This window comes from Delphinus delphis, chromosome 4 (genome assembly GCF_949987515.2).
Source record: "Delphinus delphis chromosome 4, mDelDel1.2, whole genome shotgun sequence".
NCBI lineage: Eukaryota > Metazoa > Chordata > Mammalia > Artiodactyla > Delphinidae > Delphinus > Delphinus delphis.
Window position 1 is genome coordinate 118079658 of NC_082686.1, and position 27994 is coordinate 118107651.

At 49.7% G+C, this 27994-nt stretch overlaps 1 protein-coding gene across 6 annotated transcripts in view; it reads left to right on the plus strand.

Annotated features, from left to right (window-relative positions):
- PXYLP1 (2-phosphoxylose phosphatase 1) overlaps window positions 1-27994 on the plus strand; it is a 69357-nt gene that overhangs the window by 26395 nt on the left and 14968 nt on the right. For 4 of the 6 annotated variants that reach the window (XM_060011341.1, XM_060011342.1, XM_069540649.1 and 1 more), the window contains exons 4-6: window positions 10873-11004; window positions 26301-26459; window positions 27813-27939. In XM_060011341.1, the coding sequence (XP_059867324.1) occupies window positions 10926-11004; window positions 26301-26459; window positions 27813-27939 (365 nt within the window). In that variant the 5' untranslated portion in view covers window positions 10873-10925. Of the gene's footprint in view, window positions 1-10872; window positions 11005-12364; window positions 13033-25176; window positions 25700-26300; window positions 26460-27812; window positions 27940-27994 lie in introns of those variants that run through there. The other 2 variants (XM_060011346.1, XM_060011345.1) reach the window with 2 other exon arrangements.

Genomic DNA, 27994 nt, shown 5'->3' on the forward strand with positions numbered 1-27994 from the left:
CATGGCCGCTGAGCCTGCGCGTCCGGAGCCTGTGCTCCGCAACGGGAGAGGCCACAACAGTGAGAGGCCCTCGTACCGCAAAAAAAAAAAAAAAAAGAACAAAGGTTACCCCGGCCACGTCTCATTTATATCACATCTAAGAGTGATGTTCATCCTGGTCAGTGATGAGCCTAATGCCATTAATCAGGAGTGTGTGTGCTTGTTCATCACAGCCCCCAGAGGGAGCCCGCATGGAGAGGACCCATGTTCTTTAGAGCTAGTGGTGAGTTCTAGTTAGGGGATTGCTCTGGCTGCTTTAGCAGAAATGACAATGACTTTTTTTTTTCTTTTTAATTTTTATTTTATATTGGAGTATAGTTGATTTACAATGTTGTGTTTGTCTCGGGTGGACAGCAGCCTGGTTCAGTTATACATATCCACGTATCCATTCTTTTTCACATTCTTTCCCATATAGGTTATTACAGAAATAACAATGACTTTAAAAGATTGTGAGATTGATTTTTCTTTCCCAAAACAGTTTGACCTGGTAGGCAGTTAAGGAGATGGATGACCCGTGGGGTCATCCAGGGTTCTTCTCTGTCATCTACAAGGATGTTGTCTCCATGGGCATCGAGAAAGCTGGCTCACCACCATGCCAGGGTGGGGGGTGGGGGGAGGGAGGAAGGGCAGAGCCGGGTAGTGTAGGCAGCCTCCTTTTGACCCAGCCTTGCACATATTACCTCCAGTCACAACTCATTGACCAGAACCTGGTCACATGATGACAGCTAATTGCAAGGGAGTCTGGGAAATAGCTATCTCTAGCTGGGTGGCCACATGTCCAGCTAAAACCTAGAGGATTCTGCCAGTAAGAAGGCGAGAATAGACACTGGGCGACAGGAGTGTCTGCCACATACGTGCCCTCTACGGTGAAGAGGAAGGAAGTGACCGAGGCAGAGTGCTGGCGGCCACTCTCTGGTTGTGAAGCAGGGGTGCGTGCCGGGAGGGCCAGGCTCCCTGAGCAGCCTGGAGCCTTGTGCTGGTCGTGACCTGCCCTTGGCCTGTCTTCCGGTCAGACAGGGGACTTGAACCAGGTGGTGTTTAAAACCTCTTCACACTGACTTGGTCTGTTTGCCGCAGTGCAGGCATTTATCTCTAGGGTGGGCACGGAGACAAGGCGGCAGCAGGGTGAGGACCCCACGTGTGGGTGGTGGGTATTAAAGCCATGAGAGAAGTCACTGCTGACACTTACTGAGAGCTTATTAGGAGCCCGAAACTGGGCTGTGTCCCTTACAAGGATTAACCCCGTGAGCCTTACACACCCTGTGAGATGGATCGTTCCCATCTCATAGATGGGGCAGCTGTGGCTCAGGAAGTGTCAGAGCAGGGCTCTAGACCTGGCCAGCTGACCCCGGAGCCCACATACTTAACTCCACGTCGTGGGAAGGAGGACTGGGGCCTGCAGTGGGATTTGTGGGGTGTGGCCAGGTCATAGTGAGCCCGGAAAGCAGGGCCAGAGAGCGCTGGGCCTGATGCTGCCCTTATCCAGGGCCAGCTTCGGGCGTGATCTGCAGCGTTGATTGCTCCCCGCCCCCGACTGGTGACCCCGTAGCCAAGGAGGTGGGTGTTGCCACTCCGTGTCGCATCTGGGCATGATGCTGTCTTGGGTTACACCATCCCTCCCCAGCCCAAGGTAGAAGACAGGCTGTCCTTCAGGAGGAGAGCAAGGTGGGTGAGAGAGGCGTCCGGGAGGGTTGGTGTGAGGCACAGCGCAGAATGTTCCAGGGGCGGCACGTTGCATGGCTCTCAGGCATCCTTTCAAGTGTCACCCCTGCTGAGAGGGGCAGGGAGGCCTCAGGGCCTGCTCCTGTCCTGTATTCCCAGCAGAGGCTGGTGCTGGGAAGAGAAAGAGAATCCCAGCCCTAGAAAATGAGGGTCAGTCCACGAAGTAGGCCTGTCCCTCAAGCTGGCACTGATTGGTGGCCTGGCTCCTGAGATCAGACCCCTCCCCTTGCTCCAACCTGGAGGTCAGTGGCTTTGGGCCCTGAGGGGACTCCGGGAAGGGAGTGGGCATCAGTGGGTGAGCAGTCCAGTCCCTTGGTGGTGGGATTCCTTGGGGTCCATTGATAGGTTGGCCTAGGTGGGGGGAGTGAGGCCCTTGTAGCCACCTGCCTGTTGGCGCTGGGTCACAGGCAAGCTCCCCGTGGAGGAGCAGACCCAGGTGAGGTGAGGGCTCGCTAGGCCAGCCCTGGTGGGGCCTCTGGGCAGCCGGCTGTCCCCGGGTGCGGCAGACTCACTGCAGGTGCAGCTGTGGGGTGGTGCCTGGACTAATCCGCCTCCCCGCTCTGGCTCCTCTCACACACAGAGATACAAACCCTCCTAGAGTCAGGACAGTCTTCCATAGTGCAGTTTCTTTGGTTCGTTCCTAAAACGCACATGTTTTCCTAAAATGCAGTTGTGAACCCGTCAGCTCCAATCCGCTCTTGAAGATTGAGCTCAGCTCGGGCCCAGCTTTCTCCACAGGAAACAGTACCACCACCCGCTCTGGGCCTAGGTGGGTCCCCTCCCCTCCCCCGCTCTGCTCCCCCATCATGGTACTGGTTTCACAGGCCAGATGTTCTATTTACTCATTTCTCCACTGACCAGACCGTGAGCTTCCTTTTTTTTTTTTTAACACTTAAATTTTTTTTTAACCTCAAACATACACAAAAGCACGGAGGATCATATGATGTGCCCTTAGGATTCATCACCCAGCTTCAGCAATTGTCAGCAGTTTGCCAATCTTGTTTGAGTAATTCCTCCTTGACTTTCCCCCGCCGCTCCCCCTTCCAGAATATTTTAAAGCAATTCCTAGATCTCATATCCTTTCTCTCATAAGTACATTTCAGCTGTGAGCTTCAAGATGGCAGAAACTGTGTCCTGTATCCTGTGTCCTCAGCACTTTCGATGGTGCTCAACACATATTGGCTTTGGGGAAATATGTTGTTTTGAATCAACGGATTGACTGGATGGGTGAATCGGTTTCGGCCTTCAGAACCCAGCCTGCAGGTTAGCTGGAATTTGAATAACTGGAATGTGAATGACTGCTGGGAGCTCACAGCCCCCTTGGTGCTGTCCAGGAGGTCTGGAATCTATCAGGCTCTCACTCATCAGACTTTAAGGTTGGTTTATTCTTAGCCGAGCGTCTTTGATTTTGCAATTCGACTCCACTTTGAGGGGACCTTGGAGAGGGAGGATTATGAAGATGTAGCTTTTACCTTTGCTTGGTTCATATTTCGTTCACAATTATAGACTCGAGGGCTTTTCTGTTCATTATAATGCTGGATTTACTTAGGCCAAAATGATTAAGACCGAAAAAAAATATACCAAAGTATAGAATACATCTAAAGCATTTTCTTTCATACCGTCTTTCTATTCCTGGTAATGGTATTTTAACTACACATATGAGATAATTGAATGCATATTTTTCTTTCAAATGGTCATGCTCACGTTTCAAACCCCAAATTCTGTACACTTTGAAGGGGACTCTGAGACCAGAGTCACCAGACGTGGCATTTCCAGCTTTTACAAGGTGAAAATCAGGCCAGGGCTTGGGCTTTGGCAGTCTCTGGTGGTAGAATGGTAGCTTGTAAAAATGCCTTTGATATATTCCTTTTTCCTCTTAATTCAGAAATGGTATTTCCCATAATACAATAATGGGAACTGCCTATTTACTGGTGCTTTTTTTTCAGAATTACATTCTAAAATATCTTCTTTAACTATTCAAATCTGTTGTAAAGTTGAATTAAGTTAACTGAGTTTTCTGTTTGCATATTTGTTTTCTTTCTCACTGCTTCATCAGGGATTCAGAGTAATAATTCTATTTCTGGATATCAGAGATTTTCACCATGTGGGTTTAGCAGTGGGAACTAAGGCTGGGCCCAGTAGACATTTGATGAATGGTAACTGTTAATGTGTTCAGCCTGCAACATGAAACAGTGGTTTCCACGGAAGTATTTACAGGGATTGGATTTGCTCATGATGTCATATTGAGTCAAGAGCATCTTGCATGGAAGGTGATGGGACCTGAGAGATGTTTGACGGTTAGGAGAGGTGGGAGCTGTACTGAAGTAGGTCGCCATCCCGCAGCATCTCACCCTGCCGATGTGGCAGTGACTCTTCCTGTGGACTTTGCTTTCTGGGCTGTGAGCAGGCTGTGGGGTTTCTGCTGTGGGCCCGGTCCTGGCTGTCTCTTGGCATGACTTGGACAAGTTCAATGGGTTATCTGGGGGAGCTGCAGTAGATCCCAGGGGTGTGCGTGCTCCGAACTCCTGTGGAGGGAAAATGCAGGAATATGACCGGAAGGAGACCCAAGGAATGCTTGATGTCTTGAGTGGCTGAGAGCCTCCTCGCTAGGGATGGGAAAGGAGAAAGAGTCTCTGGAGAATGGGGCTGGAGCTTGGGCCAGAGAGACGGAGAGAGCCCGTTGGCTGGTAATCCTGTCTTCTTAGGATGTGGCCCAACAGAAGCTGAGACAGATGTTCCAGGCTGGAAAACCTGTGGCAGGGCGGGACACCACAGCTGAGTCAGCCCCAAGGAAGACCGGCATGGTGGGGCGGGCCAGGAACGGGCTGCAAACGTGGCCGCCCGCCCTGACGGATGGGGCTGGGCTCGTGAATAAGGCAGTGGCCCGTGGCCAGGGTTTGGAAGGGGAGCCGCAGCATGGGGCAGAACAGCAGCTCCGGGAAAGGTTGACTGTGTTTAGTTGGTGGGCAGAGGTCTGTGTGACTCCTCCAGAGCTGGGGGTCACACACAGCACATCCCTGCTGTGTGCCAGGTGCTCTGCGTATTATATTTACTCCTGCTCTTTATTTTATTTTATTTTTTTAATAAATTTATTTGTTTATTTATTTTTGGCTGCATTGGGTCTTCGTTGCTGCGCGTGGGCTTTCTCTAGTTGCGGCGAGTGGGAGCTACTCTTCGTTGCGGTGCGCGGGCTTCTCATTGCGGTGGCTTCTCTTATTGTGGAGCACGGGCTCTAGGCGCACGGGCTTCAGTAGTTGTGGCTCACGGGCTCAGTAGTTGTGGCTCATGGGCTTAGTTGCTCCACGGCATGTGGGATCTTCCCAGACCAGGGCCCGAACCCGTATCCCCTGCTTTGGCAGGTGGATTCTTAACCACTGCGCCACCAGGGAAGTCCTACTCCTGCTCTTTTACGCTCTTATCCCTAATCTTATTTAAAGATCAGGATCCTGAAACTCGGCAAAGTGAAGTTGTCAGGAGGACACAGAAGAAAATAGCGGCAGAGCAGGGAATTGACACAGATATGCTGGTCTCTGAAGCCTCATGTTTTCCACTATATCAGGGCTCCCCGGATCTCTTCCACTGAAGAAGTGAAGAAACACCCCAGGGCGGAGCCATGCACCGGGTTCTCACATTGGGGTCCTAGCTCCAGCTGCAAATGCAAACTTCAAAGCCATGTAATTATATCGTTATTCTTTAGCCGTTTAAAAAAAAAAAAGAACAGAGCGTGACCTTCCTTTCCAAGTATTCTAGGAAAATTAGCTCCAGGAGAAGGCATGTATGTGTTTATCCCAGGTTCGGTGTTAATGTGCTGCCCCCTTCCCCCTCCCCCCGGCCCCTAGGCTTTGTGCCACCAGGCTGGTCCTAGCACAGTGGCAGTAATGAGATTCTGACCATTATTTGCCATTTGCAGTCTGCCAAGGGAGAGTCAGAAGGTAGGGGCACCAGAAACCCAGAACATATCAAGGGGAAACGGTGCGTGTCCTTTGATGGAGGCCTGTGTCATCAAATGAAAAGCCACAGATAACGTGGAGACGTCAGTAGCCCAAAAACTAAAAGCACTACGGCAGTCATGTGATCCCAGCCATCTGGTTAACCCAACATATCCTCGGTATTTTAAATCTGGAACTAAATATAGCTCCTTTCGCCAAAAGCCCTCAGCATGTTGAAGAATGTAGATGAGATGAAGCTTTTGTCTAAGATGAGGATATAGGGATCTGGACCCTGGCTTAGAGTTTCCTGGTAGAAACCCAAGGTATTTTCTCTTTATTGGATCAGTTAGCTTTTGCTTTACAGGTCTCCAGCTCCCCAAACTTAGTGGCTTAAAACCTTTACATATTTGCTGTGATCTGGGGGTTGGCTGTGCAGTTCTTTTAGTCTGGGCTGACTCTCCCGATCTGCATCTACAGGGGGTAAGGCTGGGCTGGAGGGTCTCGGATGGCCTTGCTCACGTGTGTGGTGATTGGCAGAGAGCCTCAGCCAGGACTGCTTGCCTTGGCCCCATGTGGTCTCACATCGTCCAACAGTTCGCGTCTTCACACGGTGGTCTTGGTGTTCTAAAAGCAGCCAAGGAGGACAAGCCCTAATGCATAAGTACTTTGCATGCCTCTGTCTGCAGCTCATTTGCTGTCGTCCCATTGGCCGAAGCATATATACCTTGTCCAAGCTTAGAGTCGGTTTGGGAGGCATCTACACAAGGCCGTGGGCACAGAAAGGCATGAACAGACTGGGGGCCGTCACCGCAACAAATCAAACCTGTCTATGAGCCTGAGATTTAACTTAGCAAAAACAGTTGTTTCCACCTGATGCCCACCTGAAGACGACTCTGAACCAGGCTGTGACTCACCCTCCCGTAAAGAGGCAGTTCTAGTGGCCTCATCTGTCAGTAAGTGTGGTGGAAAATCTCTCGAGAGCCTGGAGGCAGGAAGTGCTTAAAGGTCAGACCCAGCCCAGCACCAGAAGAAAGTTCTCACCACCCACACCCAAATGCAGGGCAACCAAGAGGCAAGTCTGGTTCCCCAGCTGCTAAAGCAAGAGACACCACCAGGCTCAGAAATCAGTGGTGGGTGGTTTCCCCCGGGCAGCAAGGCTGCATCCCAGGCCCACAGTGAGAGGCTGAAGATGGCATCTGAGCCAGAGTGACAGAGGGACGGGTGGGGATGAGAACAGGTGACCATTTTAGCACTCACATAGCTGGAGGAACCAGCAAACAGGTTGAGAAACTCTTCCTCTTTCCCAGGAGGAGGGAGGAAGCAGCAGAGTGAACTGACAGAAAATGAGTAGGTAATGAAGCCATTTTCATTTTTTTAAAAATTTATTTATTTTATTTATTTATTTTTGGCTGCTTTGTTGCTGTGTGCGGGCTTTCTCTAGTTGTGGCGAGCGGGGGCTACTCTTCCTTGCGGTGCGCAGGCTTCTCATTGCGGTGGCTTCTCTTGTTGCAGAGCACAGGCTCTAGGCGCGCGGGCTTCAGTAGTTGTGGCTTGCAGGCTCAGTAGTTGTGGTGCATGGGCTTAGTTGCTCCGTGGCATGTGGGATCTTCCCAGACCAGGGCTCGAACCCATGTCCCATGCATTGGCAGGCAGGTTCTTAACCACTGTGCCACCAAGGAAGCCCACATTTTCTTTTAATATTTGTTTTATTTATTTATTTATTTTCCTTATGTTTTTTGGCTGCGTTGGGTCTTAGTTGTGGCACACGGGATCTTTGTTGAGGCAGGAGGGATCTTTTCGTTACGGTGCGCGGTCTGCTCAGGTTTCTCTCTAGCTGTGTCGTGCGTGTTTTTCTCTCTCTAGTCATGGCCACGGGCTCCAGAGCGCGTGGGCTCTGTAGTTGGTGGCACGCGGGCTCTTTCGTTGAGGTGCGCGAGCTCAGTAGTTGCGGCGCACAGGCTTAGTTGCCCTGCGGCATGTGGGATCCTAGTTCCCCAACCAGGGATCGAACCCGCAACCCCTGCATTGCAAGGAGGATTCTCTACCACTGGACCACCAGGGAAGTTCCTGACAATCATTTTCTTTTGAGCGTCTACCATATGCTGAGGATTGTACTTAGCCTCACAACATCCCCAGGTAAATTAGTCCCAGTTTACAGATGAGGAAACTGAGTCTCAGAGAGATTAAGTAACTTGGCCCATGGTCGCCGAGCTCGAGGTTCTGACCCGGCTCTGTCTGCCTCCAGAGTGCCGTGTGCCCTTTCTCTGCACGTGCTGCCGATGTGGTCCCACAGAGAAGCATCTTCAGGCAGCAAGAAAAGCAGAACCCTCCTCACAGAACTCTGAAAGGCCCCAAAGGCCACCTGCCGGGCAGGAGCACTTGAAGATGTCCGTGTAAAGGCAATGGAGCCCTTCCAAAGGTGGTATTAGCCTCAAAAGAAGGTGGTAGCATAACAGAAGGGACAGGAAGGCATGAAGGAAAGCCCCAGGATATTTATTTTGGGGGGAACAGGGACACCCAAAAGGAGACATTGCTCTGAACCTTCTCCACATTCTGTGATCTCATCTCCATCCACACACCCCACTCACCTTCCCCAAATTAAAAGGATCCCCTCATAAGAAGGTCATTGTAAAGTAGAATAAATCCAATCGGGAACGACTGCGTTAGTGAGAGGGTTCTGAAATCCACAGGCTGGTGAGCCAGAAGCAGCCAGCCGTCCTCAGGTAGCAAAGAAGCTGGCACACGCCAAGAGTTAACTTGTTCTGCGTAGATACACGGGTTGCAACTAGAATCAGTATGTGGACACGTGGGGATGACACTGTAAGGCATAAGAAAGAGCTTTAGAGGCACAGATCTCATTTCGTATCTTGTCATCACCACTTAATAACCTCGTGCCCTTGAGCTTTGATTTTCTGCTTGCATGTTAGAAATTACCAAGCCTGTCCTCAGGGCATGTCACGGGAATCCTAAGGGAATGGATGGTTTTGAGAAGTTAGAAGTTCCTGGTTCCCAGAGGAGTGGAGCAAAGGTTGGAAGCTGCCCAGGGGAGGCTGCTCCGGGGGAACACTGACATTCCACCCGGGTGGGGTATATTTTGGAAATACTGGCCAGTGTTTGCAGCTGAATGTCGGTGCCTTCCATGCTCATCCCTGCGGAGCCTGGCCAGGCAGCAGAACCTGTCCAGGGTGAGGGGTAGAGAGACTGTGACTTGGATTTGACTTAGGTTGTTTTCCTTTGGTCGGGGAGGGGGACGGTTGCTGTTGAACCATCAGATGAGCATTGCCAAGGACACCCCCAAGGTCAAGGATGTGAGAGAGTAGACTGTGACGCCTCCCAGACACCCCAGGCAAGGAACTCGCCAGCCTGGATCAGCGGCCCAGAGCCACCCAGCCTTGATGCTTTACATCTGGGATTGGGGTTTGTCCACATGAAGCCTTCACCGTCTTTGTTGCCTCAAGAGGGAACAGCTACAGAGCCACAGTCAGATGGACCCACATCCTGTCTCTCACTGTGACCTCAGCCACCTTGGGGGTTCAGTGCAGAAGTCCTAGCCTTGGCCTCTCACCAAGTGTAGATTCTGGTGAGCTGCTTTCAGGGTCTGTGGGTGTCCTTGCAAACACCCCCAGGGGGAGGCCATGGGGAGTTTGAGTTTTGGAAACAGAAAACATTTATTTGGGGTCCTAAATATATTAAATCCTGGGTGGGATCAACCAGGGTTGTGTGTTGTTTTAGCCAGAAACACCAGAGAGCTTGTGGGGCTGGTGAGTCCCCACCAGGGCAGGGAGGTGAGTGTCCCCAGGAGGATAGATCACCTTGGGACATGAAGTACTGGCCCCTGGATAGGAGCGGTGACTAAAGGGACAGAAGCAGTGCTCATTTGAAGGTATAAATTGGGATCCATTTGTTAACAGAGTTGCCGGGCGCTGGACGTACAGGCTCAACTGTGAGGTGCAAGTGTATTTTTCGTCAGTCTTTTAGCCGCTGTTCTCTTGTGATAGAAAGTCTGACAGGTCTTTTAAAGGAGTGGTTTCTCAGACTCCCTTGTAGGGCTCTGGGTGTGGAGGTGGGTGAGTTGGGGGAGGGCAGCTGGGAAGCAAGAGACCCCAGGGCTCTGGCTCCTGCGTCGTTCCCTGCACATGTGCTCTCTCTTTTTTTTTTTTAACAGCTTTGTTGAGGTATAATTCACATACCAAACAACTCACCTGAAGGGTATAATTCAGTAGCTTTTAATATATTCATAGAGTTGTGCAGCCCTCACCGCATTAGCAGGTGAGCTTTTATCTGATTGCTTTTCTATTGTATTTGAAGGAGAAAAAGATTCTGCCGCTAAAATCAGGTTTGAAATAACTGTTATAATCTTGCTGTGGTTAAGAACCTTTTGTGAAGAGGCTGTGCTTTTCAAGTTCTATTTTAAACCCCAATGAGAATCAGGAAATAAATTTGGTATCTAAGACTGATGGGGTGAAACCCATAGCAACCATTCACGTTTTTCACAGGAGGGACATTTAGAGCCTCGTTCAGCGTTTTTTTAAAGTCCTTTTGCACAGTTCTAACATGGTCAGAGAAAATTAGAATGGTGAGTGGGGCTGCAGGAAGACCCATGGATGCAGCTGAAATAGGCCCAGTGGTCCAGGATCGGGGGAGGTCTCTAATTAGCAGATGTTCCTACTTGGCGAAGGAACAGATCCTCGACACAGCCCAGCTGTCCCTAAAGGCATTAAAGTGGGGCATGAGGTAGTGATTGACATTCAGGGTAACGATCGAAGTTAAAGAAGCAGGGTCATTGTAGCGAAGTGTTCATCAGAAACGGTTGAAGATTTAGAAGTCGGGGGTCAGAATGGGGTGAGCATTTGCTGGTCCTTGTAAAGACTTCCTGAGTCTGGCGCACTGTAAGTGCTCAATAAACATCCTGTCCGTTTTTCTTTGGAAAGGCCATGCTGTAAAATCTCCTTCTCTCTTGAGGTCAGATAAACGAAGCATTCACAGACTGTTCCCACTTGTTAATTTGAAGGGCACCTTCTCAGCTGGGCTAGTTTGGGGGCGAAGACAACGGCGCAGGAATGTTCTCCGAAGGGGATTCACGCTTCCCTGCCGGAGGGTGGGGCTAATTAGATTATTTCCGGTTGACAAACTTGGTTTTCCACCTTGGAACACATGTTTCTTGCCTCTCCTCTCTTCACAGGATGTGTTCCTGATTCGAGGTGAAACCATGAAGAGAAGATAAAACAAATAATAATGCTTTTCCGCAATCGCTTCGTGCTGCTGCTGGCCCTGGCTGCGCTGCTGGCCTTCGTGAGCCTCAGCCTTCAGTTCTGTGAGTGTGGCTGGGCTGGCGGGTCCCGGCTGGGGGAGTGCTTCTCTCTGAAATAGAAGGCCCCATGGGGAGGAAGCACGTAGGTCCCAAAGCCTTTGTTCTTTCAGTGAACAGTGAGGTTTCAAACAACCCAGTCTTTTTATCGTTGGCCCTAGTGGTGGGAGGCTGTGATTCTGTGCCTGTGAGGAACAAGAGCAATCACTAAGCCTCGTGACGCGTTTTTGGCTTCTCCCTGGATTCCTAAACTTCCTGGTTATTCCTGGATCTTTAGTTCAGGTTCCCAAGGCGAAGACAGTGAGTGGTCAGCTCGTGTCCTCGTGCCAGGTCGCGCAGCAGAGGTGCCTGGCCCACCAGTTGGTTCTTTGGGGGTTGGGTGTCCGTTACTAGGGAGGGTAGGGGGATTAGGTCCCAGTACCAAATGCAGCCCCTGGGCAGCAGGGACCGTGCATGGGAAACCCCACATGGCAAGCACAGCTGAGGAAGCCAGTCCATGGGCCTCACCGCCTGCACTCTGCCCTTCACTGGGAGCCTGTGCTCAGGCTGGGCCCCAAATCTATGTGCCCCACTGCTCCCTGAGGGAGTTTGTCCTCAAATAACAGATCTGGTCTGGTACCTTGTTGGTTGTAACCCTTCAGTGGTGGGTCCCCGGGAGGCCGCTTGCCTTCCTGGGGCCCCCTCTCACCTTGAACTTTACGCCATAGGCTTGTCGAGTGGCTTGGCGTTCTCTGCACATCCAGGTTGTGCTCTGTGCCCAGATCCTGCCGGCCCCTCCGCCTGGACTGTCCTCCTCACCTCCCTTCCATCTTCTCCTCCACATGGTTCACTCAGCCCTTTCTTTTTCAGGAGCGTCCCGTGACTCCCTAACTGGGTCTGGGCTTCTTGGCTCTACTTCTGGGGTGCCCCGAACCTGCTCCCCTCCTGCACTAGCCTTGCGGCATCATACTTTTCAGTTCTTGTGTCTTTTCCGTCTACAAGACTGTCTGCTCTTTGAGAGCAGGACCCACATCTGTTTCCCTCTTTATCACGGGAACCAGCATTGCCAACCACACAGGAGGTGTCTCAGGAATGTTTACGTGAATGAATGAACCTACACCTGCTCTGGAAAGCAGGCTGACCCTAATTCCCTGTCCTTCTGGTGCTGTGTACTTGAAGCCGAGAAAATATCTGGGCAATGCCGGCAATTGTGTTTTTGCTGCCACCTACCTGCCCTCCACTTCCCCCCTCACCCCGATGGGTGGGAAACAAGGGCTTGGCCTCCATCACCGCCTGGGGCATCTCTGTGAGGAGGTGGCGTTGCCGTCACTGTCTGCCTGATGGAAGGAAGGGCAGGTGGCTGCGAGAGCAGGATGTTCTGAGTGTGCTGGGGTACGTGGGAAAGACTTGGCATTTGGAATAAGTGGTTTGAAGGCAAGAGGCTTTGAGCAAGTTTCTCCGTTTCACCTCCAATCTGTGACATATTCCATGCACACATCTAGTGCATATGATAGGCACTTCTAACAGTAAAGAGAATTAAAAATACTCACTTTGTCCTTCCAGAATAGGGAAAGAGGTCAAGAGAAGATACTTGTGTAAAGTTTAAAGGTTCTCCAGATGGTTAATAAACTGTTTTTTAAAAAAAAAAAAGAATCTTTTCCAGAAAGTTAGGACTGTCATTCATTTAGTTGTTTATAACTTTTCATTAAAAACTTTCCATCCTGTCACTGGAGAGGTAGGATGTCACCATCAACCTTGATTGTTATTCTGAGACCCTGACAGGTTCTGAGACGTGAACGTGGGTTACTTGTGTTTGCTGGCTTTCTCTTGCATGAGGTGGTTTCCGCATCACTCAATTGGCCTGTGTGTTTCGCTTATATAACTCTTCTGAAAGTACCTTCTGTTTTAGGAGAGCCGCTTTTCAGCCGTACTGTTTTTCGGGAAAATTTTGCAGGGTAAATTGGCCTGCCTGGGTCTGAGGTCTTTATTCTTGAATACATTGGAGTTCGGGAAGACGTTAAGATATGAACATTCTTTCTGCTCTTCTGCTTCTAGGTAAACTGTAACTTTGGAATTTATTTCCGTGTGAAAATTGAGTTACATTGCTTTATTTTTTAGTTGCTTTATTGGTTGCTAATTATTATGGTGTAAGAAACTGGACTAATTCGTAATACAAAGGTGTCTGCTTAAGTAACGCTTATATTTTCATCCTTACCCTGAAATATATGGACTTCTTTCTTTACCGTTTCTTTTGACTTATTTTTGAATACCGGATTAGCTCATATAATTGTCTTAGGTGATATATTTGAGACAATCAAATAGAACTTGGTTTTCTCATGTTTTAAATGAACAATATTGTTTTATTTGTTTTCTGAAATGATTGTATATTTTATTTTGTCTTGTTGATAGTTTTCTTTTTCTGATGTTTTGAATATGAGAAAGTTATGACCCAGGTTACAATGAAAAAAATCAGGTTGTTTAAAAAAAAGCATTTCTTCCTCTCGGTACAGAAAGTGTGTATGTGAACCCACATATATTTATTAAGTGCTTATGTGTGTTAGATATTTTTCTACACTGTCGGGGTAGAGGTGGTAGGGAAAGGATACAAAAGAGATTAAAATACAGTTCATAGTTTCTCAAACTACATTTACTTTAAATGGTAGTGATGACTCCTTGTATGGTAGTAGACACTAATGAAAATCATTCATTTTGTGTTTTCAAGTCCTTGATGTTTTTGACTTTGGAAATAGAGGGATTCTGAAATTCCTGATATTCAAATCAAAGAAGGGAACAAGTAAGGTATATACATCATTAGTTATTCTAGTTAAAATGTGTGCAAGTGGAAAAATATCTTCTCAAATTGAGGGACTCCTTCAGTGCGACAGGAAAAGACCACTGGGTTATGAAAACCTGTGGATGATTCGTTATTTTGCTGCTTTTTCTGCTCGTCTGTAATCGTCCATTTTCCTGCCGCGACCCACCCTTTCCTTCATGCTTATCCTGTGCTCATTTCACCACGTTCCAACCACCATTCCCCAAATGGCAGCGTGGCAGGAGCTCAGCTCGCAGACCCTGGAACCACAGCCTTGGGTTTGAATGCTGCTCTGCCACCTAGCAGCTGTGTGCCCTCGGCAGGTGTGGCCTCCTGGAGCCTCTGTTCCTTCTTCTGTAAAATGGAGTTCATTGTTGCTACTTTGAAACCTTGGCGTGAGAACGGAGATTTTGTGGGAAAACCCTTGGCTCGGGGAAGCACAGTCAGTGTAAACAGTAGAGTCCTGTCATGATATATCATCACCAGAATCCAGGACTCTTGGTGTCCCAAAGGCTGCTTCAGCCACTTGTGGAGAGAGCTTTTGAAACAGTATCATGCATTTCTTTCTTTTTGATCAGAGTTCATTGGCCGTGATAGGAGTCAGTCTACACTGGGCACGTGTATCTTGGGCAGGGCCCTGGTTGACCAGAGCACGTTTCTAAGGGAGATGTCCAAGGTGGACTGGAAACGCAGATCCCCAGGTAGAAGAGGGGAGGGTTCACCTGCCAAAGTGAAAGCCAGAGTGAAGGCTGTCTTCAGTCTCTGAAGAGCCCTGTCTCTATCTAGTATCTGCAAGAGGAGTGAGACCAGCTCTGTGTGGCCTGGTGGCCAGGGAGACACATTTTAGTTAAGCATCAAGCGAAGCTTCCTGAATGTCATCGTCCGGGGGAGGTGGAGCGGGCTGTGTGCATACCCTGGAGCATCGCTCTATGAAGAATAGGACAGTAGGCAGGTCACTGGACCTGATCCCATTGAAAACCTCTTCAGACTCTGAGGTTTTGGGAATTTTATCTTTCCTTGTTGATCCAGTGCCATGAGTTTGCATAGCTTTGTCCTTCAGCAAACATTCCACTGTGTGCTGGGCCAGGGCTGGGCGTTTCATCTCCTAGGAGCCACAGGAGCTCTCTGTCTGGTGGAGGAGAATCCTGAGCAGATACTTGGAACACAGTGTACAATATGCTAGGACAGGAAAGAGGCAGCCCCACGAGGAAGTGGGAAAGAACGTGGACTCCAGAGCCAGACTGCCTGGGTCGAGTCCCTGTCCTGCCACCTACCAGCTGTGTGAGTTCAGGCACGTTACCTACCCTCTCCGTGCCTCAGTTTCCTCATCTGTAAAATGGGGATAATGAGAGTTCCTATTTCACTGGGGTGGTAAAGGATATTTATAACACACCTAGAACAGTTCCTGGCACGTAATAATCCCTCTATGCATGCTTGTTAAATAACATGAAGGAGAGATGACTCGTGACAGGGTGACACGGGCGGAGGAGGGACGAGAAGCCGATCCAGCGTAGGAGGGCAGGGAAGACTCATTCCCGGAGGAGGTGACATCCGAGCTTCAGCCCTGAGGGATGAGTTGGAGTTGTCCAAAAAGGAAGCTGGGAAGGGCATTCCTGGCAGATGGAGGTGGGTGTGCAAAGGCAGGGCAGGAGAGAGCAGGACCAGGTTAGTCACCGGTGGGTAGCTGTGAAGGTGGACAAAGGCCTAGGCCGCCTCCATCACCGTGTATATCCTGAAAGTATGGGGAGCCACTGAAGCAGGGGAGACAGCGTATCATTAGATCTGTCTGGGAAAGACCACAGTCTGGTACAGTGTTTGCAGAAGAGCCGTCTCCTGGGCCCCTTGATTACAGTAGCCCCGGGCGTCTGTTAAAACGCGTGTTCCAACACCAGAAAGAGAGCACATCTGTGCCCCTCCCCAGAGAACCAGAATTGTGGGAGGAGAACTCCCTGGGGCTTCTAATGTGCACAGAATTTGGGTGCTGCCCGTTCAGAGGCCGGTGGGAGGCTGATACTGAGAGACGACTCGGGGCCACTTTCCTCCTCCAGTTAAAGGCTGGGAGTGGCTCCGATGAAGGTGTTGGCCCCGAAAGGAAGGAGCAAAGCTGAGAGCATCAGGTGATTCTGTGGACTTGGAGCTAAACGGTCGGGCGGTGCAGCGGGCCCAGGGTGAAGAAAGAGAAGGGAGGGCTCTGCCACGCCGTGTAGGGCTCAGGTGGTGCAGCGGGCGCTGCCTTCATTAGCGCATCCACGCAGCCGCTCACACAGACGGCTCCTCCACCTGGCTTAAGTGTGCCGAAGGCGGTACCCAGCGCACATTCTGGGAGGTCGCCCGTGGGGAGCTGTTGGCGGTGGGTGAGGAGGCCCGGGGAGAGCAGTCTGAGCAAGCGGAGAAGCAGGGCAAGCCCAGGCAGCCGGGTGGGAGCGGAGCAGGGCGAAGAGCTGGGGCCTCCGCCTGCTGCCCTTCGAGCTCGGCTGCTGGCATTTGCGGCTCCAGCTCTTCGTGGGCCCCCCCGAAGGTCCGTGGCGTGTGGTGGCGGGGATCTTGCTGAGGCACAAATGCACATAATCACAGCTGTGAGTGGGCACCTTGGTCTGTGTCCCACCCTGCAGAGCTGCGGGGCCTTGTCATTCTCTCTTCTCTGTCCCGTGTACATTTTATGGAGGAAAGCATGTGTCCGGGTGACGTGTGTAAATTTGGGGATCTGTGAAGACCTTGATATGTTTTGGTGGCAAAGGTTTGGGGATGCAGCCCTTAGGATGCCAAGGCTCTAATGTACTGTGTATTTAAAAAACACAATAAGGTTCCTGCTGGGTTTTTATTTTGGTGAGTCGAAGTCCAAAAAACGAGAAATTTAAAATGAGGGCTTGCATTTTTAACCTAAGGGTTCATAGGATCTAAATAAATTCTTTATTTAGTATTTTTTTAATTAATCTTGATCCTTTTCTTGGAGATTTATTTTCTTTGATTTCTGAGAGTTTTAATGTTGCTTTTTCTTTGAATGTTTCATGGCCAGCTACCACATAGAGTTAAATATCTTTGGGTAGGAAGAATTCTGTAGGTAAATGACAAAATTAAGTCTGACAAATCAGCTTTTATCTTAACATCTTAAGCTCATGTCATGGTTATTATTGGAGGAGGTGAGAGTATCGTGTACCACGCAGGCCCTTCCACGAACTAAAAATGGGACACGTTTATGTCCGTGGGTTCTTTCTAGTTTTCTTCCGGGGTGGGAACATTGTTTCTGTCTCTGTCTCTCTCTCTCTCTTTTTCTTTCTCCCCCACTGCTTCCCCCTCTCTCCCTCCCTTCCTTTCTTCCTTCTTTCCTTCCCTCCTTCCTTGTTTCTCATCTTAGAGAATTTCTCCTAAGAATAGACAGAGGACAGAGATGTATGCTCAAAGATGTTTATTGCATCACTGCTTATAATAGGAAAAAGGGGTAGACAACCAAAGTGTCCAACAGGAAATACTGCTGCATCCATTATACCATGTTTACATAGACCTGTCTATATTGACTTGGAAGGTTGTCCATAATATATCTACTAAAAGGACATGTGGTATTTGTGTGTGTGTGTGTGTGTGTGTGTGTGTGTAGTCAGCAATATTGATAAGAAGGGGAATCTCCCATTTTAGAGGAGAGGAAACTATCCAGGCTAGTTAGTAAAACTAGGAAGTGTTAGTAAAATGAGTCAGTGAATTCAGGAGAACATGTGCCAATCGCCAAGACTGTATGAGGAGAGAGACAAAGTAGGAAAGGAAGCTGCAGGATGTTGACACTGGAGTACCCACTGAGTGGAGCTGAGCCGGGGATGCAGTGGGAGTCTGCCCAGGTAGCGTTTGCACTGATCAGCTTGGGCCCCACTCCTGTTGTCTTGGCAACAGGGCTCCAAGCTGATGACATTAAACAAAAAGAAACTTGAAGTGAGGTAAGTGGTCATCAGAGGCAGAGCCGTGTGATCTTGGTAGCATCCCACCAGGGGGAAGGGGTTGGAGGGGGAGGTTTTTGAGACTGAACAGCAGTGAGGTCTTGGGGGACAGAATCTGAACCCCAAATAAGAAGGTGACGTCAGGAATGCACACAGAGAGAGCTCTGGAACAGTCTCACCATCCTTCCTGCCAGCGTGGCCCCGGCACACGACGCCTCACTGGGGCCCGGCAGAGCCAGGCCGCCCAGAGTGGGAGGGACAGGGAGTTCGCCACAATGCAGGGCCCTCTCTGAATTAACTGTTTTGGGCTCCGGCATCACCTCTTGCCCTCCCTGTCTCCCTCCCTCTTTTTTCTGTATCATCTGAGGGGCTGGACCCCACTGGCCAGGGGTTTTGCCTCTTGGGGAACCTGGAACCCCGCTCTGCTTCTCCCCGGTCTCAGGTATCTAGCAGAGAGTGAGATGGCCAGTCTCCACAGCGTCCAGATACCTGAGGCCCCCTTGCCCCCCGCAGTGCGTGATCTCTCACTGAGGTGGCCTCCCCAAGGCTCTCCCACCCACCTGACGGCTCTTCCCTTTGACCCTTTTCACAGAAGCAAATGACCAGCCTTGACCCACCTTTCTGAGCAGGTGGTTTGGTGGCCTCAGTGGGGTGCAGACCTTTGAGACACAGAAAACTTTCTGCTCTTGGGGAAGGGGGAACAGTGTCCTTGGGCCATAGTGACCCTGTCACCATTCCCACCGGAGCAGGGACAGGAGCACAGTTTCACCTCTGGCAGGACATCCAGCCACACGCACACTGCACCGTTCACTTTGGGTTCTCTGGGTGGGAAGAATATATGTGACTCACTTCTTTTTATACCTTAGTATCGATGGCTATTTTAGGATGAACACGGGTTTATATGAATTGTAAAGATCCCTTTTCATTTTGTAAAAAGAGAAAAATCTCTTCTCGAGGGCGTTGACGTTGGAAACCTACTTCCAGGTACACTGAGTTCTTAGCCTGAGTTCATGGATATCTGCATTGTCTCACATGGCTTCAGGGGTGCTGTGAACCCCCAGAAATCAAATTTAAAAGTAAGTGTATGCAGTCCTTTTTCAAGGGTGAAGATCATCGGTAGCTCTTATCAGATTCTCAAAGGTAAGGTAGAGGGGATCCAGGCCCTGAGTTGGGTAAGGATGTCTGAGGTTCTTTTCGTAGCTCTGTTTGGGGACCAGTCTTGAACAATCTCTCTGATTTCTAGTCTCTGTCATGATTTGTCCTTGGTGCTCGCAGCATCTACCCCAGGGGACCCGGTTAGGTCAAGGCCAGTTACCAGTGGTCCCATAGGAGTGTGAGGTTTCCTGGCTCCTCCAGGAGTCCGCAGCTGGGCTCAGGCTCAGGTCGCAGTGGGTCTCCTGCCCCTGCAGTCTGGCCGTCCTGTGGACTTGGGTCTCAGTTGTCAGAAGGAGGTCAGGCAGGGAGGAGATGAGAGCTTGCAAACAGCCTAGGACAGAAACTGAGTCCTCAGCCGCATGAGGCCCCACCCTGTTGTGGGCTCTGGTGGTGTAGTTCTGGTTTTGTTTTTTTTTTTTTTTTTTTTTTTTTATTTTTCCTTTAGTGTTATTCATTGCCTCCTGTAAGCGATATTTGTATGTGTGTGGGAGCGAGATGTACTGCATCTTCTTACCTTTGATGTTTGGTCTTGTTTTGGGGCTGCTCTTTTGACAAGCTTTCAAAAGCCCCCTACTATGAATGTCAAATTAAGTACCCTTATGAGTAGTTCTGGTTTTTATTTGAGAATTACACACATTTTTATATTCAGTGCAGGCTGGAGACAGAAAGGGCATTAAAGACGCCTTAGTGGATTGAGGAACACAAAGGGAATTGTGGGAATTACCTGTCAGAGCAAATCATTCTTCTTTGGCAGGCCAGTGAAGGAGAGAATTCAAGAGCCTTTTGGACTATTGGGAGGAAGAAATCAGAGACATCAGGTGACAGGACTAGGGGTGTTTAACTTATGAGAAGGCACCATCTTGGATAAGCAGAATTATTTAAGGGAGTTGTGGCCCCAGGGCTGACTGAGGACAGACTTGAATGGCACAAGGAAGAGGTGACTCTAGTCACCTAGGCAGGTGACCAGCCCGGGGCTGAGGTCCCAGCAGGCATGAGGCAAGCTGTGGAGCTAGGAAGGTGAAAAGCAGGTGCTGGGGCCACACGTCGGCCCCACAAGGTTCTTTGCCGGCGCAGTCAGTGGTGAGACCTCTGGGGCAGCTGAGCGCACAGCCGTGGAGACAGAAGTCAGCCAACACTTGCCCACCTGCCCTGGGACACCTGTGGATCCCTGACACCTGTCTGCAACCTGCCAGGGTGTCTGTGTAATCAGAGGAAGAGCTGACAGCTAAACAACAGCAGGATAACTAAACAACTAAGGCAGGGATGGCAGGAGGTGCGGGTTCCGAGGTCACCTGACTCCCTGTAAAACTGACTCTTCCACATGGGGAAGTTCTCTCTCCTGGAAAGGGCCTTTATTGACACAGTGGGCTAGTTGCCAGGTCCCATCCCTGGGGCCATCAGGATAGCAAGGGGAGGGTCCTGGAGGAGGGGCATGACCACGCCCACCACAGCACAGGATTGGCATGGGAGAGGAGCCACCCACTGAAGGGAAGGAGGGGTGGTGCCCTGATCCAGGCGTGGGCCCACAGTGCTCCGTCAAAATCTTCCTGTAAAGGCCTGCATACAGCGGGTTCTTCAGGCTAGAGCTGCTGGGAGAAGGCCAGGAAGCAGGTGGGTTCTTGTCCTCTGCCCTGGGCCAGAGCCCCCATATGGAGTGAAGAGCTGGAGGCCGTGGGCACCGGCTTAGTGCCCTGGAGGAGAGGCACTGGCCTGTCTTCATGCAAGTCAGAGTGACTCCCAGGGAATGAGCTGGCTGCACACACCTGGCTGTAACATGACCCGCTGACTGTGTGCATCGCGGGGCATCTGGAAGTAACTAAGGGGGCCCGAGGCCCGAGGCCAGACAGGAAGGAGCCCTCTGCCTAGCGGCCTGTGCTAATTAAGTCATGATCTGACCCTGACCCTGGACTCTTTGTTTCTCTCCTTTCCTCTCTTCCGTGGGGCCGTCAATAGAATAAATAAAAATTAAAAGAAGCAAATCATCATTGGATGAAACATCTCTCTCCAGACACGTTCATAGCATTGGCTGCTGGGCAGAGACTTGCTGGTAGGCCGTATTTCACCTGAGGCTCTTCTCGAGCACTCTTAACACCCTCCCCAACTGGACTGTAGGCTCCTGCAGAAGCGCAGAGACCGTAGCCTTTTATTCTCTGAAGACTTCCCAGCAGGTGCTCCATAAATGCTGGATGGCTGGATGGGAGATGCATAAACGCCCGGCCTGGCAGGTCAGCAGGCCTGGCTTACAGGCTGTGGAACCCCAGGCCAGTCCCTTGACCTGCCTCTGCCTGAGGTCCATTGCCTGGTGGATGGTTGCTCTTCCTTGATGAAGTCCAAGGCTGGAAAAAGCAGCGTGGGCCAGTTGGCTCGAATTCTAGTCACAGCTACAGGGATGTCTGCTAATGAGGCACATGGACCCATCCTCTGCACGTTGGGGAGGGTGTGGGTGAGACGGGGAGGGCCTGCGTGAAACAGCACCTGATGGTTTTACTCTGTGCTTCTAAGAAGTTTGCTAGTTGCCTTTACGAGTGAGGGGGCCCAGGGAACTGCTTTTGAGGTCTTGTTCTCGGCCATTATTTGACATTGAGACCTCGCTGGCATCTTCGTATACAAGAAGGTTTATGGATGTGAGACAGGATGAAAATGACTGTAGGTGAGATGAGCAGGTAAAGCAGACATAAACGGGAGAGACTCGTATCCACGGGGTGGCTTATGAAGTGTTCTCTTCTGCTGGGAAATCGCACCACAAAGAAATTGCGTGCCCAATGGTGCTGAGTTAATTATCAGTTAAAGGCATCTCCTATTCTGTAATTCATGTTGGCCACAGTGATACTGAGGTCCCAGGCACTCATCTAGGTTCATGGGGTTTTTTACACCTACATGATGAAACTTGTTATCCTTCCATCTGTTTGCCTGCCCGCTGTTCCTTCTGACGCTCCCACAGTCCTTTTTTTCTTCTGAGCTGCTGTCACCTGCGTGGGATCAGCAGAGCTCCTAATTGTCCTGAGGGCATTGGAGGAGCTGGGGAGGCCTGCCAGGAGAAGCAGTATCCTGCAGCGCCAGGCCCCAGGTGTGGAATCTACTCCCCAGCCCCCGAGTCTGCCCCACAGCCCCCTCTGAGATGAACAAGGCAAGCCCAGGACTCCTAATGGGCAAGTCAGGCAGCAGCCGGGGCAGAGGTGCCTCCAGCCCAGGTCTGCTCCTTTGCAGCCGACCTCTCCCCGGATCCCTGCGCGTCAGCCCCGGTGGGACCAACTGGACCGGGCTTCAGAGGTATCTCGATCCAGCCTGCTGCCTCTTGTCTGCTGTGTTTGTCCTCCCTCCTCCTCCTCTCCTCTTCCCCGTGTTGCCAGCTTCATTTCTGCCTTTCAGTCCCAGCTTGGGTGTCTTCTCGAGGAAACCTGCTTGGATGATCCCCAGCCCCTGGGCTGGTCAGGTGTCTGCTTTCCCTTAGTGTTCCCACATGAGGATTCAAGAAGGTATTTCACCAGAAGCATGGAGCACAGTGCCTGGCTCAGGGCAGACCTTTAATTCAACAAGTATTTATGGAGGGCCTTCCCTGTGCTGGTTGCTGGGGGAATATAAACTTGAAAGAGGCGTAGTTCTGGCCCTCTGGACATTTGGGTTGGCGAGTTGATAAACTGTGGGCACCTCTGCTTACATGTACTGTAGTGTGAGCTAGGAGGGCAGCAAGAACCAGGTGGGCTCATAGGAGGGGGATGTCCAAACTACTTGGGGATTCGGGGTGGGCTTCCTGGAGGAGGTGACCCCTGGGTTGAGTTATGGAGTTAGCCAGATCTGGGAAACAGAGGTTGGGGTGAGGTTAGAGGCATAAGCAAGAGGAGGGAAGCATCCTGAAAAGCATCCTGTGGGAATGGGGGCAGCTCTGAGCAGTTCAGGACAATGAGAACCAAGGTAGGGGAGGGGACGTAGGGAGATGGAACTGGGGAGACGTCTCACCCCGTGGCCTCTATGCATCAGAACTTCCCCTGATTGTCTGGCATCTCGAGGACCCTTCAAAGGACCCCACATGGACTGACGCTGTGTCCTGGTAACTCAGGAAGGTGCGAAACAGTGGAAGGTAATTTCAACAGCTAGTGGGCGAGGTTGACAGGCCCAGATGCCAGAGGAAGCAGCAGATAAAAACTTTCTGGATGGAAGGTTTCTTTACCTGTGGCTTTCAAACCATTGCTTCCTTGAGTTGTGGGTGGTTCCTATCTTAGTCTGTTGGGCTGCTAAATAAAAATACCGTAAACTGGCTGGTTTACAAACAACAGAAGTTTATTTCTCACAGTTCTCGAGACTGGGTAGTCTAAGATCAAAGCACTGGCAGATTTGGTGTCTAGTGAGAGCCCACTTCCTAGAAGGCATCTTTTTGCTGTAACCTCACATGGCAGAAATGGGGGTGGGGGAGATCTTTGGGGTCTCTTTTATAAGGGCACTAATCCCATTCATGAGGGCTCCACCCTCTTGACCATATCACTCCCAAAGGCCTCACCTCCAAATACCATCACCTTGGTAGTTAGGATTCAACATGTGAATCTGGGGGGACATAAACATTCAGCTTATAGCAGTTCCCAGGTGGCAGCCCCAACAAGCCTAACCCCATGTGCTCTCAGATAAGCCAGCAAACTGTGGGGACTCTGGGATGTGCAGGGAACCATGCCCCTCTGTCCCTGTGTCACTCATATTATTATCATGTCTCCTTAGCTTCGCTTTTCCCTGGCCCAGACTCAAAGGGAGTCTGCCCACAGGCATGGCCAAGGGGCCAGAACCTGATACCACTTTATAACAGAGCAGAGTAAAGGATTGAGGGGTGCAGCACAGCCGGAAGGGCTGGGTCATTGACATACTGCCTTAGGACATCTACTTCTCATCATTCTCTTGATCTGGCACAAATCCTCCCATGGTATATGACCTCTGGACACCAGAGCTAGTATTAGCAGTTCTGGGGCCTTCTAGCTGTTAGGAAGAAAGTGCCTCTAGGACCAGTCAACGGGCTAATCTGAGTTGTTGAAGGGCCAACTCTAGCTCTGTGGTTGTTGTTTTATCATAAGTAATGAACGAAAATATGCTTATTGAAAAAAAAGTATATCGAGACATTATAGAAATATGCATATATTTCTATACCTATAGAATATATGTAACATATGCTTATTGTTAACACATATCTACATATGTACGTGCGTGGATTTGTAAAACAATTTAGACAGTTATAGAAAAACAAGTGAAAATACTTCTTCACACCCCATTCTTCCCCAAAGGCATTGTGATAGATGTCCTTGTAGACATTTTTCTGTTCATTTACATAATAAGAGTGCCTGTATATTCATATGTTTATGGTTAATTTTTTCTTTCCACAAAAAGGCTTGTATAGATATCCAGTGACTTGGCTTATTCACTGCATTTATCTTTGATGCTTTTCCATTCTTTTTAACTGTGGCAGAATATTCCACTGTGGATGTAACATTCTGTTCTGCTGATGAAAGATATTTAGTTCATTTCCCTTTTTTTGTTGTTGTTATAAACAGCGCTGCAGTGAATCTCTCTGGCCATACGTCTTGGTGATGGGAATTGATATCTTTGTCGAATAGATTCCAAGAGGTAGAATAATGGGGTCACGGATAAAGCACATGTAACATTTTAGTGGCGACTGCCAAATACTTCTTCCGAAGAGTCCTTCCAGTTTCCTCTCTCACTTGCAGTATATGGAAATGTAGGTTTCACGCCCTTGCCAGTACTGATATTATTGTTAAAATGTGAATTTTTAGTCTGGTGAGGTGGGGGTGAATCATATCCTATTGTTTTATTTTGTATTTCTTTAAGTAGGTATAATGTTGAACATTTTTTCATGTGTTTATTGCCATTGGTATTTATTTTTCTTTAATTAGCCTGCTTATATCCTTTATTGATTTTTCAGTTGTAGATCTGTGCACTTTGGATATTAATAACTTGTAATATATGTTGCAAATATTTCCCTCTCAGTGGATTGCTTATCTTTTACTTTTGTTTATGACATCTGTTTGCCAAAGGGAAGTTTTAAATATTTACAGAAGAATTCGTAGGAGTAGCTAGGGAATTTAAGTGGACTTAGACGGGGGATTGGGCCCTGTTTTAGCTGTCATTCAAATGTATGCATATATATTATATGATGATTAATAAGCCTTTTAGAAGTTAAATGATTCATGGGCACACCTATTTCTGTGTATTTCCTCAGTTGGCGATGCTAAAAGTCCAACTGTTATTTTGTAGGGAGTTCCAAATTGGGAACTCTTAGAAAGACTGGGGACCACTGACCCAGAAGATGGACTTACATCTGCTTATAAATAATTGATAAAGTGTATGAACCAGGACTCATTTCGTTGAAAGTAACAGAAACCCAACTCAAACTAGCTGAAATAAGACGACTTTCTCGACTTACAGAACTGGAACATCGAATGGACACTTTGACCACCTCTGGACCCAGGGGCTCGAAGGGTGGATGTCCTCAGGTCTTCCTTCCTCTTTCTGATAACTCTCTTCATTTGTTGGTCTGGCTTATCTCTACTTAGCCTCATTTTCTTCCACTGCAGAGGCTGCCCATGAGCGACAGATGGCTGGGGCAGCCCCAGGTTTCCATTCTTAGAGATCAGCGTCCGGGAGAAAAGGAGCCCCTTTCCCCGTGTCTGTAGTGTACCTCTCTCAAGGAGGCAGGACGATGTGATTGACAGTTCACCCGAACCACATGCGAGGGAAGGAGTGGTTCACCAACAGAAAGAGCAGTAGATGGACAAACAGAACAGACTGCAGGTCCAGCAGACGGTGGGGGAGAACCTGGTCTGGAGGCAGAGAGGTGAGCTTGAGATGGCTTTCCATCCACCGTGTACACCTTGGGCAGCTGTCTCAGCCTCCCCTTGGACCCCTGGCTCTCTGCTCTGTAAAGTGGTCTCTTGAGGATTAATGAGCGGATGCCTGTGCTTGGGCTCAGGGGCCCACAAAGTGCAAAGCAGGTAATATTAAATGAGATACGTCAGACACCTGTCCAGCACTTTATAGGCACTCAATAGGTGATGGTTTTCCTCCTTAGTATTTACCAGAATTCAGAGGCTGTTCAGAACGAAGTAATCGGGTTGCATGAAGTTAGTGTGTAAGTTCTTCCTTTACCACCATGGGTGAGGCCCCCTCTCTCTGGGGGGCCCACCTGGTGTTGCGTAGATAATTACTGATAAGGAAAGGATAATGGCATTGAGAGAAAGAGGCAGGGCTTGGAGGGGGCTCAAGAAACAGTTGAAGCTGACTTTTTGCTACATTGAAGTCCAGCCTAATTCTGAGGGAGTCGATAGTTACGGTGAAAATCCAGCTGCCCTCTGGGCCTGTCTAGCTGGCCTGTGCACCCTATCCCCGCCCCCCGCCCAGGACCATGTGTGTCGTGACCTGCTTTGCTTTCTCTGCAGTCCACCTGATCCCAGTGTCGGCAGCTAAGAATGGAGTCACTGGCAAGAATCGAAAGAGGATCATGCCTGACCCGGTGACGGAGCCCCCCGTGACGGACCCCGTTTACGAAGCCCTTTTGTACTGCAACATTCCACGTGTGGCCGAGCGCAGCATGGAAGGTAGGCCTGGCTGCGCTGCCCAGCGTGGTACCATCTTCAACCAGCATCTAAGGAGCTAGACGGCTAGGGCCCAAAGCTTGCAGTTGCCACCAGGCTGTGTCCTTGAATGAGTTTCCAGGTCTTAGTTTCCTTGTCTGTAAAATGGGCATAACTTGCCGTCCCTCCTCACAGGGCTGCTGGGAGGATTAAGTGACCTCTTTGAGCAGCACGAGGCTCATGATGAGCCCTCCACAAATGTTTGCCATCATCCTGATTATCAGTGAGACAGCAGTGAGATGGAAAGGTGGCCTTGGCTGGCCCTAGGGTGTCATCCTCAGCTAACTCCTTTCCCGGGCGGGCTCTCTCTAGGCTTAGGACCTCCACAGCATGCCCTGCTGGTGTCTTGAAGTGAAGGTGTAGGAAAATATGATTTCTATGTTGAGTTTTGCTTTGTTGAAAGTGTATCAAAGAACGATGTTGAATATTATCTGTTTGTGGCCTGCTGTGTTTTACGAGAGTGAGATTTAAAGAAGTCATTGTTTCCAGTACTTCTGTGGGCCTCCCCTAGTCTGTGGATGTGTGTGAGGCTACATGAATAGTCTTTTTTTTGCTTTACAATGTTGTGTTAGTTTCTGCTGCATAACAAAGTGAATCAGCTATATGTATACATATATCCCCATATCCCCTCCCTCTTGCGTCTCCCTCCCACCCTCCCTATCCCACCCCTCTAGGTGGACACAAAGCACCGAGCTGACCTCCCTGTGCTATGCAGCTGCTTCCCACTAGCTATCTATTTTACATTTAGTAGTGTATATATGTCCATGCCACTCTCTCACTTCGTCCCAGCTTACCCTTCCTCCCCCCCCGTGTCCTCAAGTCCATTCTCTACGTCTGCATCTTTATTCCTGTCCTGCCTCTACGTTCTTCATGACCTTTTTTTTTTCTTAGATTCCATATATATGTGTTAGCATATGGTATTTGTCTTTCTCTTTCTGACTTACTTCACTCTGTATGACAGACTCCAGGTCCATCCACCTCACTACAAATAGCTCAATTTCGTTCCTTTTTATGGCTGAGTAGTATTCCATTGTATATATGTGCCACATCTTCTTTATCCATTACATGAATAGTCTTGCCCACGTTTCACTGGAGGTCAGGTGACCCCCACCACACCCCAGAGCCTCCCCATGACTTCCAGCGGGCTGGGGCATAAGCAGCCCTCTCACGTTCCTGTGCCCTGCCTGGTGAGGCTGGTCAGAGGCCTCCCACCCAGCTCAGCACCCTTCCACCATGGTCACCCCTCCCCTCCTCTGCGAGGTCAAAGGGATGGACATCTCCTGGGTGATAACCAGACAGTGTGCTTCTCTCTCGCAGGTCACGCTCCGCATCATTTTAAGCTGGTCTCAGTGCATGTGTTCATTCGACACGGGGACAGGTACCCCCTGTATGTCATTCCCAAAACGAAGCGCCCAGAAATTGACTGCACTCTGGTGGCTAACAGGTAAGTTGCAGTTTTCCTAAAAGCCATTTTCAAGAATCTGTTGCCTCTGTTGAAA